General features: G+C 56.4%; 1 protein-coding gene across 1 annotated transcript; it reads right to left on the bottom strand.

The window, feature by feature from the left end:
• Positions 1–9,662: 9,662 nt before the first annotated feature.
• TMSB15B (thymosin beta 15B) lies at positions 9,663–11,222 on the bottom strand. The gene is made up of 3 exons (XM_040614775.1): positions 11,117–11,222; positions 10,614–10,718; positions 9,663–10,181 (listed from the first exon to the last, which is right to left on the bottom strand). Exons 2-3 carry the CDS (start codon positions 10,711–10,713, stop codon positions 10,144–10,146), a joined length of 138 nt encoding a protein of 45 aa, XP_040470709.1. The 5' UTR covers positions 10,714–10,718; positions 11,117–11,222; the 3' UTR covers positions 9,663–10,143.
• Positions 11,223–16,292: the final 5,070 nt, after the last annotated feature.

Genomic DNA, 16,292 nt, shown 5'->3' with positions numbered 1-16,292 from the left:
CCCTCACCAGGGGCAATGGAGGTGACCTCAGTCTTTCTGTGTCTGGGAGATCGCTGATTGCCTTCTTGTGTCTCTACAGCAACAAAGCTGACAGGCTTCTTGCGTGGCCCCTTTGTAACAACTGCCTTCCCTCCCAGTTTGCATACACGGGCTTCCAGCTTGAAGGTGGGTTCACCATCCCACTCCCCATTGTCCTCCCCCTTGTCACACAGGAAGAACCAGAGTGCAGCCCATGGCATGTGCCTGGGGCTCCCTTTCCCCTGACCCGGGCAGGAGGGGACTGACCCCTTGGGGTGCCCCTGACAGCCAAGGTGCTGGCCTGTAGGGGTCAAGAGGGACAGAAACTTTCTTCAAAGTTTTGGAGCCAAGAAGACACTCTCTCCACAGCTGGTGTATCCATATCTGGACAATACATCGCTGCCAAGCTGTTAAGAGTATCACTTTGATTCATGGCCTGTGTGCACAGGCCATCCTCTGGATCTTTGGAGACCTCATCACTGTCTAGGTCACTGTAGATGACTTCCAGCACTGCTAATTCTCTCAGCTACTGGATGTCTTTGGCTGTGGTAGTCCACTTCCCTGAGGAGCTCACAAGAGTTTCCTTGAATGGGTATCTTGCACTCAAACTCGAGAGGAGTTGCCTCCAGAAACTGCAAATTGCTGCTTCTTTTCCAATTCCTCTCTCAATTCCCTGGTTCCTAGCAAGGGATCCCAGCTGCTGGGCTTCCCTACATTCCCTTCGCTGACCGTCAGCCCCACTGCCCCAGCATCGGAGCCGCCAGGCAGCAATCCACTCACCCGGCCGGCAGCTGTACTCCTTCCACATGTCTCAAAGTTCTGATGAGGTCAGAGACAGAGACCAGGTAGGTTCCTATTTCTTACCTGAATTCCCTCACTCCTTCGTTCAATTTCCTTGCCAAAGGACCAGCTTCTTGATTAAACCCTTCCTCTTCTTCCTCCTCTCTTACTCATTGGTGATATGGACACACTGACCTCCTTGTCTGTTTCTTTTTCACTACGGGGACAATTACTGTAGTTGTTGTTTGGGTCCCCACCTCAACCATGGTGTCCTCAGATGTGGTCTGGATCCCTGTCTCTACCATCATGCCCTCAGGTGTAGTTTGCATCCCAGCCTTAGTCAAGGTGTTCTCAGAGGTGGTGTGGGTCCCTGCCTTAATCACAGTCCTCTGACAGTACCGAACTGCAGCTCGGCAGGCACAGGCCAAGCCCCAGCAGTGCTAGAAGCTGCTGGTTTTTACTGGTAGGCAAGGCACCCTTCTATCCAGTGGCACATCAGTTTGCCTGTTCAGGTGTAAAGTCCCAGGCTACGGGAGGTGATAACCACCCCAGGCACCTACCCAAATCTTTCCACGCACCCTGCCACCCAGGGACCCCTGCCACCCAGGGACCAGCCGCCTCAGGGCATGCTTCAGCATCGCCTCACCCAAAAGTTGTCTTCTCCTACAGCAGGATGACACCACATTCCACAAACCCCATAATATGTTATGTGTTAGTAATGTTAAACAGCTCACATAAGGGTGAGCAAGGACCTCAGGAGCCTGCACAATAAAACCACCCACATCAATCCCAGGCAGGAAGAGGGAGATGCATTCCCTCACCCTTTCCACAAGACAGCTCCCCCAGCACAGCAAGGCCATTAATGCCAGGGCAAAGCACACAGCCATTGTTTGTACTAACACGTTCCCAAGCTCAGCAAAACAAGCAGCGCAGCCAAAAAAACTCCATGACCCGTGCAGAAGCTTACTACTTAACAACTACTATAGCTATAGCACACTTACTACAAAACTGCTGTTGTCTCCTGCCTCACACTGGGCACCAAAAAGGACTGTAAGTGGGTTGACCTTGGCTGGATGCCAGGTGCCCACCAAGCCGCTCTATCACTCCCCTCCTCAGCAGGACAGGGGAGGAGAAAATAAGATGGAAAAAGTAGTGGGTCAAGATAAAGTCAGTTCAAGAAAGCAAAAGGCTGTGTGCAGAATCAAAGACAAACAAAAGATATCCAGCCACTTCCTGGGAAGCAGGGCTTCAGTATGCATAGTGGTTGTTCCAGAAGACAAACATTTTGATAAGGAATGCCTTCCACCTCCTCCTCCTTTCTCTTACCTTTTATATCTGAGCAGAGGTCATATGGTATGGAATATCCCTTTGATCAGTTTGTGTCCCCTCCCAAGACCTTGCCCACCCCCAGCCTAGCGGTGATGGGGGCGATGCTGGAGAGACAGCCGTGATGCTGTGGGAGCGCTGCTCAGCACCAGCCAAAGCACCCTGTGCTATCAGCACCGCTCCAGCCACCAGCACCAGCTCAGCACTGTGAGGGATGGTAGGGGGGAAATTAACTCCATCTCAGCCAGACCCAACACAGCATCTTGGGGATAAATATATTTTACAAGTGAAAGGAGACCTCCAAGGAGGCTAACCATGGCTTGATGGGTTGCAAATGGTGTCACAGCCACTGTCTCATGGCTCCGCCATCCTAGTGTGGTGGCACAGTCTGGTGGCGCAACCCAGTGTGGCTTGCTTGGCCCCGCAGTGGGGAGGGGAGCCTGGACCCTCTCCTGTGGAAGTCTGGCAGGACAAGGAGAGAATTGAGAATAGGAGGTGAATTGCAGAAGTGGGGCTCCCTGCTGAGCTCCCCAGCAGAGAGTAGGGGGGGAGGGGTAGTGGGAAGCTGCTGGGAGGGCTGATGCTTCCCATGGTGCCTGGGAGCCTGAGCCCTGGTCTCAAGGATGAAGCAGGAATGGGTTTGTCTGGGCATGACCTTGCACTCATGGGAAGCCTGCCGAGAGCCAGCATCACCCCAGCACTGCAGGCAGGACAGAATCCTGCCTGCGGGCCCTGGACACCACCTGGAGATGGGGACGTTGCCCAGGAGCCGTGTGCCTGGCACAGACGGCCAGAGCAGTGCGGGCAGCACCAGGGCAGTGCAGCAAGGAATCTGCAAGGGGCCGGGCTCCTGGAGCAAGAGAGGCTTTGCTCCCTGAGCTTGGCTGCGTCCCTGTCCAGAAAGGCTGCGACACATGTGCCTGCCACCTGGCTCTCACTCCCAGCTCTGAGTGTTACGACAAACACGGGGAAGCTGGTGCCAAGGTGAGGAGCCCTGATACAGCCTTGTCCCCGCTGCCAGCCCATGGCCACACAAAGCGCTGCCAGCTCATGCCCTGATGAACTCATCCCCCACCCCGTGCTGCAGCTGGGGCTTGGGCCTCTTCCTTTGTTCCAGAGCCCGGCTCTGCAGCTGCTTCTCCAAGGCCAGTACCTGGTAGCAGCTCCAGCCCATGGCACCCACTCTGAAACACCCCCAGCACTTTCCCCCCAGACAGCCCTGCCACCCCTAGCCTTGGCCACCCCCATCTCCCCGGAGCCCATGGCTCTGAGCACAGGCTTCCAGGCACCACAACACCAGTTTCCGCCCCAGGACCAACATAGCCAGAGCAAAGCCGGGGAAGCCTCTCCCCCCCACCACCCCCAAGGCATCCCCCTGCACCCCACAGAGCTCAAGCTGCCCTAAAGAAGTGCCCTGTGCTGTTTTCGTGAGCTGGGCTGTGGGAGCAGGGAGAGGAATGTGCCTGGGCTGCTGAGCCACCTCCCTGAGACACAACACTGCAAGCAGGGTCTTGCCCCAGCTCGACCGCAGCCCTGCGGCTAGCAGTGTCACCATGAGCTGCGTGCCACTGCCACAGCCTTTGTCATGACCTCTTCAGCCCTTCCCAGCTCACCCCCAGAGCCCCTTGGCTGGTTGTGAGGGATGCGTGGGGTGACAGGGTAGCAGAGCAGGCAGCACCACAGAAGGAAGCACCAGCCATAATTTTACCCTGATGTAGGTGAACAGGCGGGCTGGGGCTTTGGGAAGCAGCACAAGGCATCTGTTGCAACAGGCTTATCTGCTGCCCATCGCTCCTGCACCGGCTCCTGGAAAGCTGCAGAGGCGGCTGGCAGGCACCAGCTTGTGGCCTTGCAGGGGGGAGCCTGGCCCCTGCTGCACGGGCTCTGCTCCAGGGCTTGCAGCAAAGGCACTCGACGGCAGAGTGGGCTTTGTGGCAGCAGGGACAGAGGAGGCGGGCAGAGAAGCACATGGCATCCCGGCTGCTGCCTCTTGGCAAGGAGAGCGCTTGGGCAGAGGGCCAGAGGGAAGCCACTCCTGCTGCTGCTTCGGAGGTGCCTCTGCCCTGTCCGCAGGTGATTTTGGGGGAAGCAACAAACGGCCCTGTTCCCACGCTGACCCCCTGCTTCTGTCCTGCACTGCACCCTCTGTGCCCGGCTTGTACCCTGCACCATGTTCTCCGCACCCAGGCTGTCCCCGGGTCCCCATGGGCAGCGGGACATTCCCCCACAGGCTCATCCAGGCAGGCTTGGAGCTGTGACACCAAACAGTGCCACGAGCACCAGCAGTGGCACACCCAGCTTGGGGACAGCAATGTCACTGGAGAGAGGACACCAACCACTGCCTTTGACCAGACAAAGCAAGGCGATGCCACCTCACAGTTGACACCCACCATGGAAAGGCTTTGATTTTGTTGTTCTACCCCTTGAGGTTTCCTCACATCATGCAGGCACTTGCGCAGTCGATAGCAGTCTCAGGCACTCCTGGCAAACCCCAGCCAGCCGTGCCACAGCCTGGGTGCTGGATGCATCCCTGCTGCCATCACTGCCATGGGTTTGAGCCCCCATCTTGTCTCCTCCCAGCTCCCTGGGGTGCCGTACTGCAGCTGCTGCCTGTAGAGAGGAATAAATCACAAAGTGGGGGCTATGCATTGGGAGCAGGGAAACAAAATGGCTTTTCATGCCATAATCCTTTGTAATAAAGCACCAGGGGGAAGAAAGACGATAAACAATGTCTCCTGTGTGAGCCAGCTGCTTCCTAAAATAAAGCACTCCTCCATCAGCTGCCCCGGCTCGGGCACAAATGCGGGCACTGCTGCATGACACCAGAGCTGTATCCCCCCGCAGGAGCATGTGCTCCTGCAGCTCCCAGCACAGCCCCACGGGCCCACGGGAATCTGCAGAATGCAACTGGGGGGGGCCAGAAATGAGCAATTAATTCTGGCTGCTGCTTGGGAGCAGGCTGTGAGCCACCGAAGGGCTCAGCAGCCCCAGGCGCCAGCAACACACACGCCGCTTGGCAAAGGCACGCAGCAAAGCTGCTCCCACCTGCACCCTGCACCGGCAACAACCTGAGCAAATGCGGGGAGCCTGGGAGGGTGTGGGGTGGCTCAGTGCATAACTCCCAGCTTTATTTAGACCTGAACGCTGGCAGGAGCCTGGTCCTTGCTGGGGCTCCGGAGGAGAGGGCACGAAGCTCTGAGCACTCCTGGTTCATCATTAGTCAGGCTGAGTCCTCTCTGGCAGGAGATAAGTAAGCTCCTGCCGGTAAACCTGACCTCCTGGGCATTATTTCGAGAGCAGCAATAACTTCTCTGCTTCTAGGGGTGGTGTTGGCGTGTGCTGAGTGTGGCGGCTCAGCTCTGCCAGCCACCACACAGCCTACAGGTGAGTTTACCAGTGTGGCTGTCTGAAGGTTCCTGGCTCGCTGTGCTGGTGCCTTTGCAGCCACTGGTCAGGGATGGTGGCTTTCCTGCCTCAGGGCCATGGGGGCTCCCCAGCATGGCATCGCTCCCTGCCACAGGATGGGGACAACTTGTCTGTTAATCCTCTCCCTGTGTCACTGAGTGTCCCTAGGGGACTGTCTGACCTACAGTGCCATGTCATACGTCTCTCTCACCCTGTGGTGGCCTCCCATCAGCTCCATTCCCAAAGGACCACAGTCAGCAGCTCGCACAACACTTTCATTTCCCTGTTACTGCTCAGTCTCTTCTGCTTTCCCTTTGAAAGCCAAACATATAACTACCCCCATGCATGCACACATTCAGGCATATATTCTCCCCAACAACTCCCAGCAGAGGTTTTCCCTGGCAGCTTGTGCTTGCTGCCCCCTCGCCCCCTCTCTCCACCACTGCCACCACAGTGTTTGAGCTCTGCCCTTGGCAGTGCATCCACCCGGGCAGGGGACACCTGATGGGGAAGGGCTGACCCGAGTGACTCAGAGGCAGTGACACATTTTCCCTGGGGATGCAGGGAGTCGTGGGGCAGGGGGGGTGACCAGGACATGGGAGAGCTGCAGCATCTGTCCAGCCACACAGGCTGGCTTTGCCTTATCCTGTTTGCTCTGGTGATAAACCCACACCTTCCAAGGGGATGTTTGCTTGGACCGACTGTCCAAGTGCGGGCAGTGTGGGCTGGAGCTGGCAATTCCCTGCTGTCCAAACCCAGGAGCTGCCCCAGACCCTGGTCACCACCACCTCTTGGCTCTCACCACTTTCTGCTGCAGCTCTGGGGGCTGCCAGATGGAGAGTGGCCAAGGGAAAACCCCGGCTGCCAGCACGCAACAGCCTCCCTTGCACTGGGCCACCTGCACAACAAACCAGCACCAGTGGTGCTGCAGGATGCGCAGAGGGTGCCACAGCCTGGCAGGGTGGGTGCACGGCTGGGAGGAGGGGGACACCGGGTTGCCTGGTGTGGGGCCATGCACAAGCTGATTAAGGCACCTCCTGAGAGATGGGGTTGTGATCCTTCACACAAACATCTATGGGGCCACATCGTCTCCTGGCTGAGTCAGAGGGGATGGAGCAGCAGCAGGGCAGGCGCCCATCGCAGCCACAAGCTCTGAACTGAATTCACCCTGTGCTGCTGATCACCAGGTATTTGCCCAAATTCCTCCTGCTGGTGACTCAGCTTCCTCCTCCTCTCTCCTCTGCAGTGCTGGCCACAGCTCACCACCTGATCGAGGTGGAAGGATCCTGCCCTGGGAGCAGCGGGATAGGCCTCAGCTGGGGAGAGGCACAGATATTGCCAGGAGGAGCTTACACATATAACCTACCCGGTGCCCAGCAAGGGAGGGCGGCATCAAGCCCCGCCAGGAAGACCTCCTGGGATGGCATCCTTTGTGCATGGGTGGCTGCTGGGGCAGCCCATGCTGCCCGAGCTGCCCATCCTGCTGGAGCCACCACATTTCTAGGGGACATCAGTCTGGCAAGTGTCCTGGCCTCCCACACCACTGGCAGCTGTGTGCCCATACGTGCCAGGGTGAAAAAGGGGGGTCTGGGGCAGGGAAGGAGGGAAAGTGTTGATATAAAGGGCTTTTCTGTAATGTTTCTCACCTTACTAGCTGATCCTCTGCTCACAACAAGGACATTTTGGGTACGGAGTTGCAAAACAACTTTCTCTTCATCCTCAGACCTGAGGATACAGCAATGTATCTGCTACTTCTCCATGTACCATTCTGGTAGGGGTGGAGATGGGAGAAGTGCTTGGGGCTGCCCTCATTTTAGGTGGGCACAGCCACATCGGCCATATGACCCACCGAGATGGGTTTGCTGGGGCTGGGGAGCTGCCCCCAACTCCAACCGTTGTTCCTGGGCCTGTGCTGAGGCTGCCAGGCCCTGGAGTGGTTTCCTTAGGGCATTAATCCCATGTCTATCTAAACTTGCATCGCTGCATCCCTGGGGTGGCCACAGTAAAAAAGCAACCCAAACCTAGGTGCATCAGCACCCCTGTTCTCACCCCATGGGTCCCCAGGATGCAGCAAGGTGGTCCCACGGACCAGTGCCGCAGGCTCAGGGCCAGTGCTGGAGCATTGCTGGCTCCTGGAGCCATCAACCCTATCACCTGAGGCAACTACAATCAGCAGGTGCCTGGGGCACCTGGCACCCCCCTGGGCAAAGTCTCTGCTGTCCATGTGTGCAGCACGGGGTGAGGAGGTTTTTGTGAGCATGACAGTGCCAGGGATGGGACACTCATGCTGTGACCTTGCAGGGGTCCAAATGACTCAGGGGGAGTTAACTTGACCAATGGTTTTCTGTGTGTGCAGCGTGGCCGATTGCAGTGTGGCTAAGAGTGTGCAGGAGGGAGAGGCACTGGGGCAGTGTTGGGAGCAGCCGCCAAGACCTCACTATCCCCAGAAGTCCCACCGAGGAGAGGGGATCAGCTCTGCCACTTTGAGTTTCCATGCCAAAAGCTTCAACTGGTTCAGCTCATGCTCTGGCTTTCGGGGATGGGGAAAGGGCTCAGGATGGCTTTACCTCCGGGTTTGACCCAGTTCCCAGCCTGGGTGCATCAAGTGGCCAAGGGATTGCAAAGCATCTCTGCAGGAGGTGGAAATGCTGAAGCAGTTCCTTAACCTTTAATGGTCTGTGAGCCCTGTCTGCCGCTCCAAAGCCCAACTCTTGCTGACATGACTTTTCTACCTTCTGCTTTCACAGAAGGGTCCAAAGAGGCCTGCTGCCTGCTCCCCAGCACAGAGCTGAGCCTGCCCTGCCTGGCAAGAGCGACCACTACCAGGAAGGGCCAAGCTCTGTCGGGGCAATGAGCGGCTGCTGCCACCCTGACAGCCTGCACCAGCAGCTGGCACTGGGAAAAGGTTTCCCACATCCAGGATAGGGTGCTGTCCTGGGAACATTAGGATGCTGAAGGGGCATGGACACCCTGGCATGTGCTGGGCTACCTAGTGCTCAGCCCAGTGTAGCAGCAGCCCCAGCTGGCCTCAGCACCGCTCCCCACCACCCTCTTCCCACAGAAAACCCCACACGCTGTCCTGACAGCACAGCAACACCAGCCTCTTACCTTCAGCTCTTTCAATTCCGCTTTTTAAGGGTGAAGGCAGTTGCAGCCACACAAGCAGTGTTATTTGCAGCCCTTTGCAGGCAGTGTGGGTGGAGGTAGTAGGCAGATAGGCACCATGTCCAGACAGGCACAACAGTCCTGTTTGTTTCCAGTTAACAAGGCTCACTGGGGACACTGGCCAAAACTGCTAGTTGGCCAGTCTGCCTCCACCTCCTCCGTAAGCAGCCCGTTCAGTCACCCTGCAGGCTGGGTGGAGGTGAGGAAATCCAGGCAGCACCCAGGAAACCTCACCATAGACCTGGAGGCACTGTCAGACTCCATCCAGCTCCCCCTTGCCCACACTGTGCTGGAGGCTGACTGCAGGACACGGGGATCTCCACTTCTGCAGGGCAGGGTTGGGATCAGCCTAGAGGGTACCCAAGGGATCTACTGCATTAATCTGTCCTTACAAGGCTGCAAAAACCTCCTTCAACCAAGGGCAGGAGCCGAAGTTGGCTCAAGGTGAAGCAAAGGGCTGTGCCAGGCAGCGAGGGGAGATTTGCTCTGAGAACTGTGTGGACTGAGCCAGCCTGGCTGCAGCACCAGCAGGACTCAGGCCAGCATCCACACTGCCAGCACAGGTATTTCTCCAGCTGCACAGGTGAGGAGCCAGCCCAGCTCCACAAATTATATTCTAGGCAGGGGACACCAACCTCTTTGAAGCAGGAGGCTCAGCCTTCAGGTAGGAAGGCTCAGGTTAGCCTCTACTTGAGGGTGCAGCAACAAACTGCTATGATGGTGGGATTGCTAGTAGAACACAGTGGCCTTAACCAGCTGAGACCCCAGCCCCCTCACCACACCAGCAATGCTCATGGCTCTGGTCTCCCCCAGGCCACAGGGACTGAGCTGTACACAAACACCAAGCCAGACTCACTCTGCAAGGAACCACCCTGTAAGAACAACAGCAAGCAAAGACCTTCCCACCACCAAGGGCAAGCCAGGCTGCAGCCTGAACTTTTAACAGAGAAGAAGCCACAAGCCACAGGTAGGTCATTACATTTTTTATTTTATAATAAACTTATCATTTTTCCCCGCCCAAGGAAGACAAAAAACTGTGAGTGAGGCTACAAAATGCTGTTGGTGAAGACTATGTGAGACAGACCCAGGCCATGGGTCAGGCCAGAAAGGATCCCCACTCCCCAAGGCAGAAGGGGACCGTCCCCAGGAGCCTCTATAGCCCTTGCTCACCTCCCCACTGCATTACAGCAAGATCAGTGCTGTCAACAGGAGTTGGCTGAGCAGCAGAGATGGAGTTGGGCCAGGCTACTGATGGACTGAGAGGGCCATGCTTTGTTCCCACCACCCACCAAAGCTGCCAGCAAGGTGGGACAGTGGATTAGGCGATGGAGCTGTTTTCTACACATGATGTAAATTAAAAACAAAAAAAAGACCAAACAAAAACCCCACACATGATTAATTCAAAGCAAAAAAATCAAGTAGTAGCTCTTCCTGCCAGGCCATCTCACTCTAGGAAGACTTCACACATTCCTTCTCCTGCTCAATAGCTGCAAGAGAAGAGAGGTCCATTAATCTCCGGTGCTTTTTTGTGGAAACACCTACTGGAGAAGGTTGCAGAGCCATCACTCAGGCCCTCGCACCCAGTTTTGTGGTTTGACCGCAAGCGGGGTAGACAAACACCTCAAGTCTGAAGGTGATGACACACACGGGTGTGACAGCAAACTGGGCACCTGCCTTCAGCTCCCCTCAGGAAGCCATGGCCCGAGGCAGCAGCTCAGGCAGCAGCCCTCCGCCACCCCAGAGGGCTGTACCCTGACCGCTCACCTCGGGGCCAGCGGCCTCCCCTGGGACAGAGCCTGACCACCCCAGCCCACCTCCCTCTGCCGGCTGCCCGGGCGGTGAGACCCGCACCCGGGGGCGCCACGGGCCACACGTGCCCCCCGCACAGCCAAGCGCTGCCCGGCCCCGGCCACACTTACTCTCCTTGGAGGGCAGCGTGTTCTTCTCCTCCGTGTTGGTTTTCTTCAGCTTCTTCTTGTCGAATTTCTCCACCTCCGAGAGGTCTGGCTTGTCGCACATTTTGCCTGCGAGACACCCCACGCCCCCTCCCCCGAGGTCAGCCGAGGTGCCCGGGGGTGTCTCCGGGGACGGGGCTCAGCAGACAATGGGCGGCCCGCCCGGGCCCCCCCCGCCCGGCCTCCGCCGCGGACAATAGCGCAGGGCGGGGCACCGCGCCGCTCCCCGGCTCCGGGCAGCCCCGCACCGGCGGGGGCACCTCCCGCATCCCCCGCGGGAGCCCGCCCCAGCCGCGCTCCCCGCCGCACGCGGACCGTCCCCATCCCGCGACCCCCCCGCCCGCAGCCCCCGTACACGGGCGCCCCGGAGAGCCCCTCGACTGGCAGCAGCCCTACGTGCGGCACCCCCCATCCCCGGCACAGCCGCACGCACCGGCTGCCCCGCGGCGAGAGCGCCGCCGCCGTACCTGCCGCCGCTGCCCGCTGCGTCCCGCTCCGCTGCGCTCCCAGGTGAGGCTGGACCGCGCGGTGCGGGGCGGCGCTTTATATACCCCGGCCGCCGCCCAGCCCGTGCGCCCATTGGCTGCGCGCCGCCCGCTAGGCCTGCTGGGAAATGCAGTCCGCCCGCTGGCTGCCGCGGCCGCGCGACCCCGGGGGGGAACTGCCGCTCCCGAGGTGCCCCGCGCGGGGCGGGGGGGGGGGGCGGGCACGGCTCCCGCGGGCCCTGCACACGCACAGCCCGCGCACACCCAGCGCTGCACACACGCACAGCCCTGCACACACCCTGTGTGCACACACAGCCCTGCACAGGCACAGCCCACATGCATCCACTCCTGCACACATCCACCCCTGCTCACACCCTGCCCACACACAGCCCTGCACCCCCCCTTCCATGCACCCCCCCCTCCACACCCCCCCCAGCCACTCTGGACTCATACACACCCTGTGCCTGCACACACCTCTATGCACACACGCTGCAGTAGCGCACACACCCCCAGCACACCCAGCCCAGCTGCCACCGCTGCTCCCCACACCTCGCTGCCAGCAATGAAGGGCATAAGGCAGTCCTCATGGCACCACCAGGTGACCCCAGGGCCACTGTCCCAGCCCCAAATCCTCCCCAGCAGCAGGTGCCCAGCAGCCATGGGGACAGCTGTGCCCTGCGTGTGTGCCCAGGGATGCATCCCCCCCCAGCTGATGAAGCAGAACTCGTTTAAGCAAGCCAGCCCTTGGGATAAAAATAACACCGTATTTTCACAGCTGCGGGCAATGCTTTGCCACCACGCTCACCCCACAGCTGCACTGGCTCCAGCCACGGTGCCTCCTGGGGAGAGCTGGTCCCTGCAGCAGCAACCCGGGCAGGCAAGGGGCAGCCCTTGCTTCTGAGCTGGGGCTCTTGCATTCCGTAGGAGAAAGCCTGGGGGGCAGTCAGCACAGACCAGATGAGCTGGGATGCATATGGGGGAAAAACCCACCACCTTCACGGGGAGAAAAAAGCCGAGAGAAGCAGAGGCAGCCCATCTGCTCCCAGCTGGGCAGCTGGAAGGGTAGTGCCAGTCCAGGGGGCACTCACGCACTAGCCACCAGGATGGGGAATTGTTGGAGGGCCAGGATGCCTAGGAGGCCTTGCAGTAGGGTCCTGTAGGGACTGAAGGGAACGAGGAGTGGAGGAAAATTAAAAAAAAAAAAACTAAAATAAAAGCATCCTGACCCCCATGACAGGCTTGCAAAAATCATTCTGCAGAGATCCCAGTGTCACAGCAAGTGGGAACCTGCTGTAGAACACCAGGTGTAGCAGCTGCACTGCAGCAACTCTCACACCTGCCTCCATCTCCTCCCAGCCTGCCAGCCCCTGGGTTTCCAGAGATTTTGCAGCCAACATTGCCAGCAAGCCTGAGGAAACACGTGCTTTGTTTTTTAGCTAAAAGACTGCCATCTTGAGAGGAGGGCTTAGTGCTCTCCAGCAACAGCAGGTCTTGGCCAGATGCGACCCTTTGCAGCAAGTCCCGAGGACACAGGCAGTTTCCCACTCCAGCCAGCAAGTGGGCTCTGAATTAAAGAAAAGCCTGTGGTCGGTGTACACAGAAAAGGCAAAGGCTGAGATCTAAGGCCAGGTCCTAAGATATGGTTACTACTCAGAAAAGCCTGGATGGCAAACAGGCTGCAGTCCCTGTCCCCCAGCAGAGGCTGGGGGCAAAGCCCCAGGCCAGGCTGCTCCCAGAGCACCTTTGTTTTGGTGTTGTAGCCTCCTAGCAGGGCCAGGTTTAACGGGTGTCACATAGCCAAGAGCAGCAAGCCCAGGCAGGGCTGCCTTCACGAGCATCCTTCAAACCCACCCTGCAGACCCCGCATCACACAAGTGCACGCCAAACTGAGAAAGGGCTTGTTTTACCTGCATAGCAAAAAGGAAAGGAGAAACCCACCCAGCTTCAAATTAAATCAGGAAATCCTTTTTGCTTTTATGCAAATAGCCAGACAAGTGGTTTACCATGTGTTTACTCTCCAGCTGTGCCCACCTTTGCCCCAACTTCTTCCTTTCCCTGCCCATTCTCCACATGCTTCTGCTTTGCAGATACTGCAAAGTCTGCTGTAGCTTTTGTCCCTGGCTAGCAGCAAGTGTGAAAGAACCTGGTCCCCATCCTCCCCATGCACTGCCTCTGACTGGCATCAGCTGCACCCACCCCAGCCAAGACACAGCCTGTGTGACATGCTGCATCTTCACAATTCTGCAGCGATTTGCAAACCCTGGGGTCTTTGTCTGGGCACAAAGCCGCCGGGAAGAGGAGCTCCCCCTTCCCCGAGCCAGCCACAGCTACTACACAGGCACCGCCACGCTCCAACAAACCACGGTGGGAGCAGCTTTAAAGCCAACACTCTGCATTTCCAGCAGGCAAGGTGTGGGGCTGCTGCTGGGTAGCTTTTAAAAATCCATCTTTCACAAAGAACAAGGAGCTTATATCCCAGCAAAAGCTTTTTCCCCTGACGAATTTGCAAAGCCTCCCATAACTGCACAACCTGCCTCTTTCTCAGGCATTTTGGTATTTCTGCTTTCAATAATTTATAACAAAAGAACTGAGACATCAACAGATAGGGGAAAAGCAAAACCAGCCCTGACCCGAAATAGAAAAGAACTACCATCAGCCATTTTAGATCAGTTTTAAATCTCCCACAGAACAAGGCTGTCAGGGCTCAGACACAGCCTTGCTGATGGCCATTTCCAGGAACACTTTATTCTCTTCTCCACGAAGGAGGTTTTCTCCATCTGATCAGAGACTTTTTTTTTTCAGCCTCCTGCCTGCAGGGACAGGCCAGGGCACCACCACAGCCAGCCAGGATCTGAGCCCCCTTCAGCCACCACTACCCAGCTGTGAGCCAATTCTCCCTACTCCACAGGGCAGGGTTTACTCTTTCCTGCTCATTTTTAACCCCAGCCTCCTGCCACAACCCTTCCCTTCCACTGGGGCAGGAGCACAGAGCCCCAGGAAGGCAGCCAGCACATTCTTAAACCAAGGCTCATTCCTCCCATGGATTTTGCTGCTCCTTGTAGTTAACAGATGGGTTTTCTGTTAACCCTTACTACTGCCCCACCACCCAACAGCAGCAGGGCAACCTGTTGCTTTCTCTAGATCACAGAAACACCAACTCTAGGAGGTGAGAAATCATCTGCACACTAGTAAGGCACAGGGAGAAGCAGCAGGAGAGAACTGCTGGTGAGCTCTGAACAGCAGACAAGGCCCATTACTTGCAGGGCACAAATGGCAAGACCCACTTCCAGTGGCTTAAAGGCATCCCCACCCTGCACATCAGCTTCAGCTACCCCGGCAAGTCAGCTAGGTTAAGATGCAGGGCTTTTGACTGACTAGTGCCCTTCTACTGCTTTTACAGCAGGCAGCAAACACAAACCAGCTACTGGCACCAATATCAGCATCTGCACACATGCCACCAATCTCCAGTTGTGGATTAACTTGTTTTCTCTGGAATTTCTCCAGCAGCTGTAAAGAAAGCCTGAGAAGACACCACACAACTCTCCTCCAGAGCATCCTGCATGCTCCATACTCACCCCACCAGCTGCCCAGGACAGGCTGGAGAATCATCTCCGCTAGAACAGGTGGCTCCAGATAGCCCAAGCACTTCACAGCACAGCTGATGCTGGAGCTAAACTTGCCTGGGCTAAGGGATGAGCATCTCTGCATCACTCCCAAACTTTAGAAGAACTTGTCACTGCCATTCACACCTCAGGGGCTACCTTCCTCCCAGCCCACACTGCAGTGAAGGAACACCCTTCCCACAGCTGCCCGGTACTACATCCATGACTGCCTGGACACAGAAGAGTGCTTTAATTCTACTACAAGCTGTTAGAGGCAGCCATGCTTGCTCTAATAGCACAGCTTTCACTTCTGGTCACAACCTGCCTGTGAAGAGGCTCAGTAATTACCAAAGTTCCTTCCCTAAATCAAAAGTAAAGTACCCAGCCCTTCTGATCTGAAGGAGGCTTCCAGAGCAGACGATATTTACATCTTTGGGACAGCTCTCATACCCTATGTATCACCCATCACTTCATGATCTACAGTGCTGTCATACAGCATTTTGAGTCTGTACCCTTCCTCATTCCAACCCCCAAGTTTTTATTAAAGTAAGAAAACCGTATATATGCACCAACAGCAATGGTCACCATTGTACACATTTTTGGCTGTAAAGCTCATGTTCTGTTTCTCCTCCAAGGAAGGTGAAGTCTGCCACATCACCCTGACAAGACCCATATCACCTCCCCTGCTGTTTGAGGGGGAAAAATACACAGTTCCCCTATTCATTGACTAGTGCTGAAGCTCATTTTAACAGAGGAATGACAATAGCGATCCTCAGCAAGAGTCTACCTGAGGCCACACTTGTGTTTCCTGAAACTATGTTCAATCTGGATGTCTACTGTAAGGCCAAAGACCTTTCTCTAGGCCTGCTACCTCACCCTTCTTACTCAGTGTCTGCTTTCCCAATGTACAACACGCAATGAGAAAGGATCATTGTTTAGTTAGAACAAGAGCTTCTCAGGACAATCCTGTTGCCTCTGATCATTAGACTTGTGCAAGATACTTGCTAAACTATTCAAGTTCTCCTACCCGAACATTATGTGAACAGATCTACTCAGATGCATCATTGATCAGTACAAGAAAAGCTGTACTACCACCTCTAATAACAATTAAGTCTAGGAAATCAGATACAGACAAAAGCCACTACCCACCAGAAGTAGCTTTGTCCCAAGCTTTCTCTTCCAAGCAATGTGAGCACAGCCAAGCTGAGCCTCAGTTACCCCACTGCAAGAGGGTTAAACCAGATGACCTTCCAAATCCTTACTCCATGATCTACCTCGCAAGTGACTGAACTCAGAAAATGCACATCACCTTTGTAAAGCGATGCATTTATAGGCAGAGGCCATGTTTTTTTAAATAAAAGTTTAATTCCTTCATCAGGTCTTAAGTTTAAACACAAATGCTGCTGAAAATCCTCACACCGCTGCTCCGATGTCCTGGCTCTTGGCTCTCAGGGCATTGGCAGTGCAGCAGCAGGGGCTCTGATACAGGAGGCAGGAATCAGACACTCTGTAGAGCTCAGTGCAGGATGCAAAGCAAAGAAGCAAGACACATACAC

Source organism: Falco naumanni, chromosome 14 (assembly GCF_017639655.2).
Source record: "Falco naumanni isolate bFalNau1 chromosome 14, bFalNau1.pat, whole genome shotgun sequence".
NCBI classification, from domain to species: Eukaryota; Metazoa; Chordata; class Aves; order Falconiformes; family Falconidae; genus Falco; species Falco naumanni.
The sequence above is the reverse complement of the archived record's forward strand: the minus strand, read 5'-3'. Positions and strand labels throughout refer to the sequence as shown.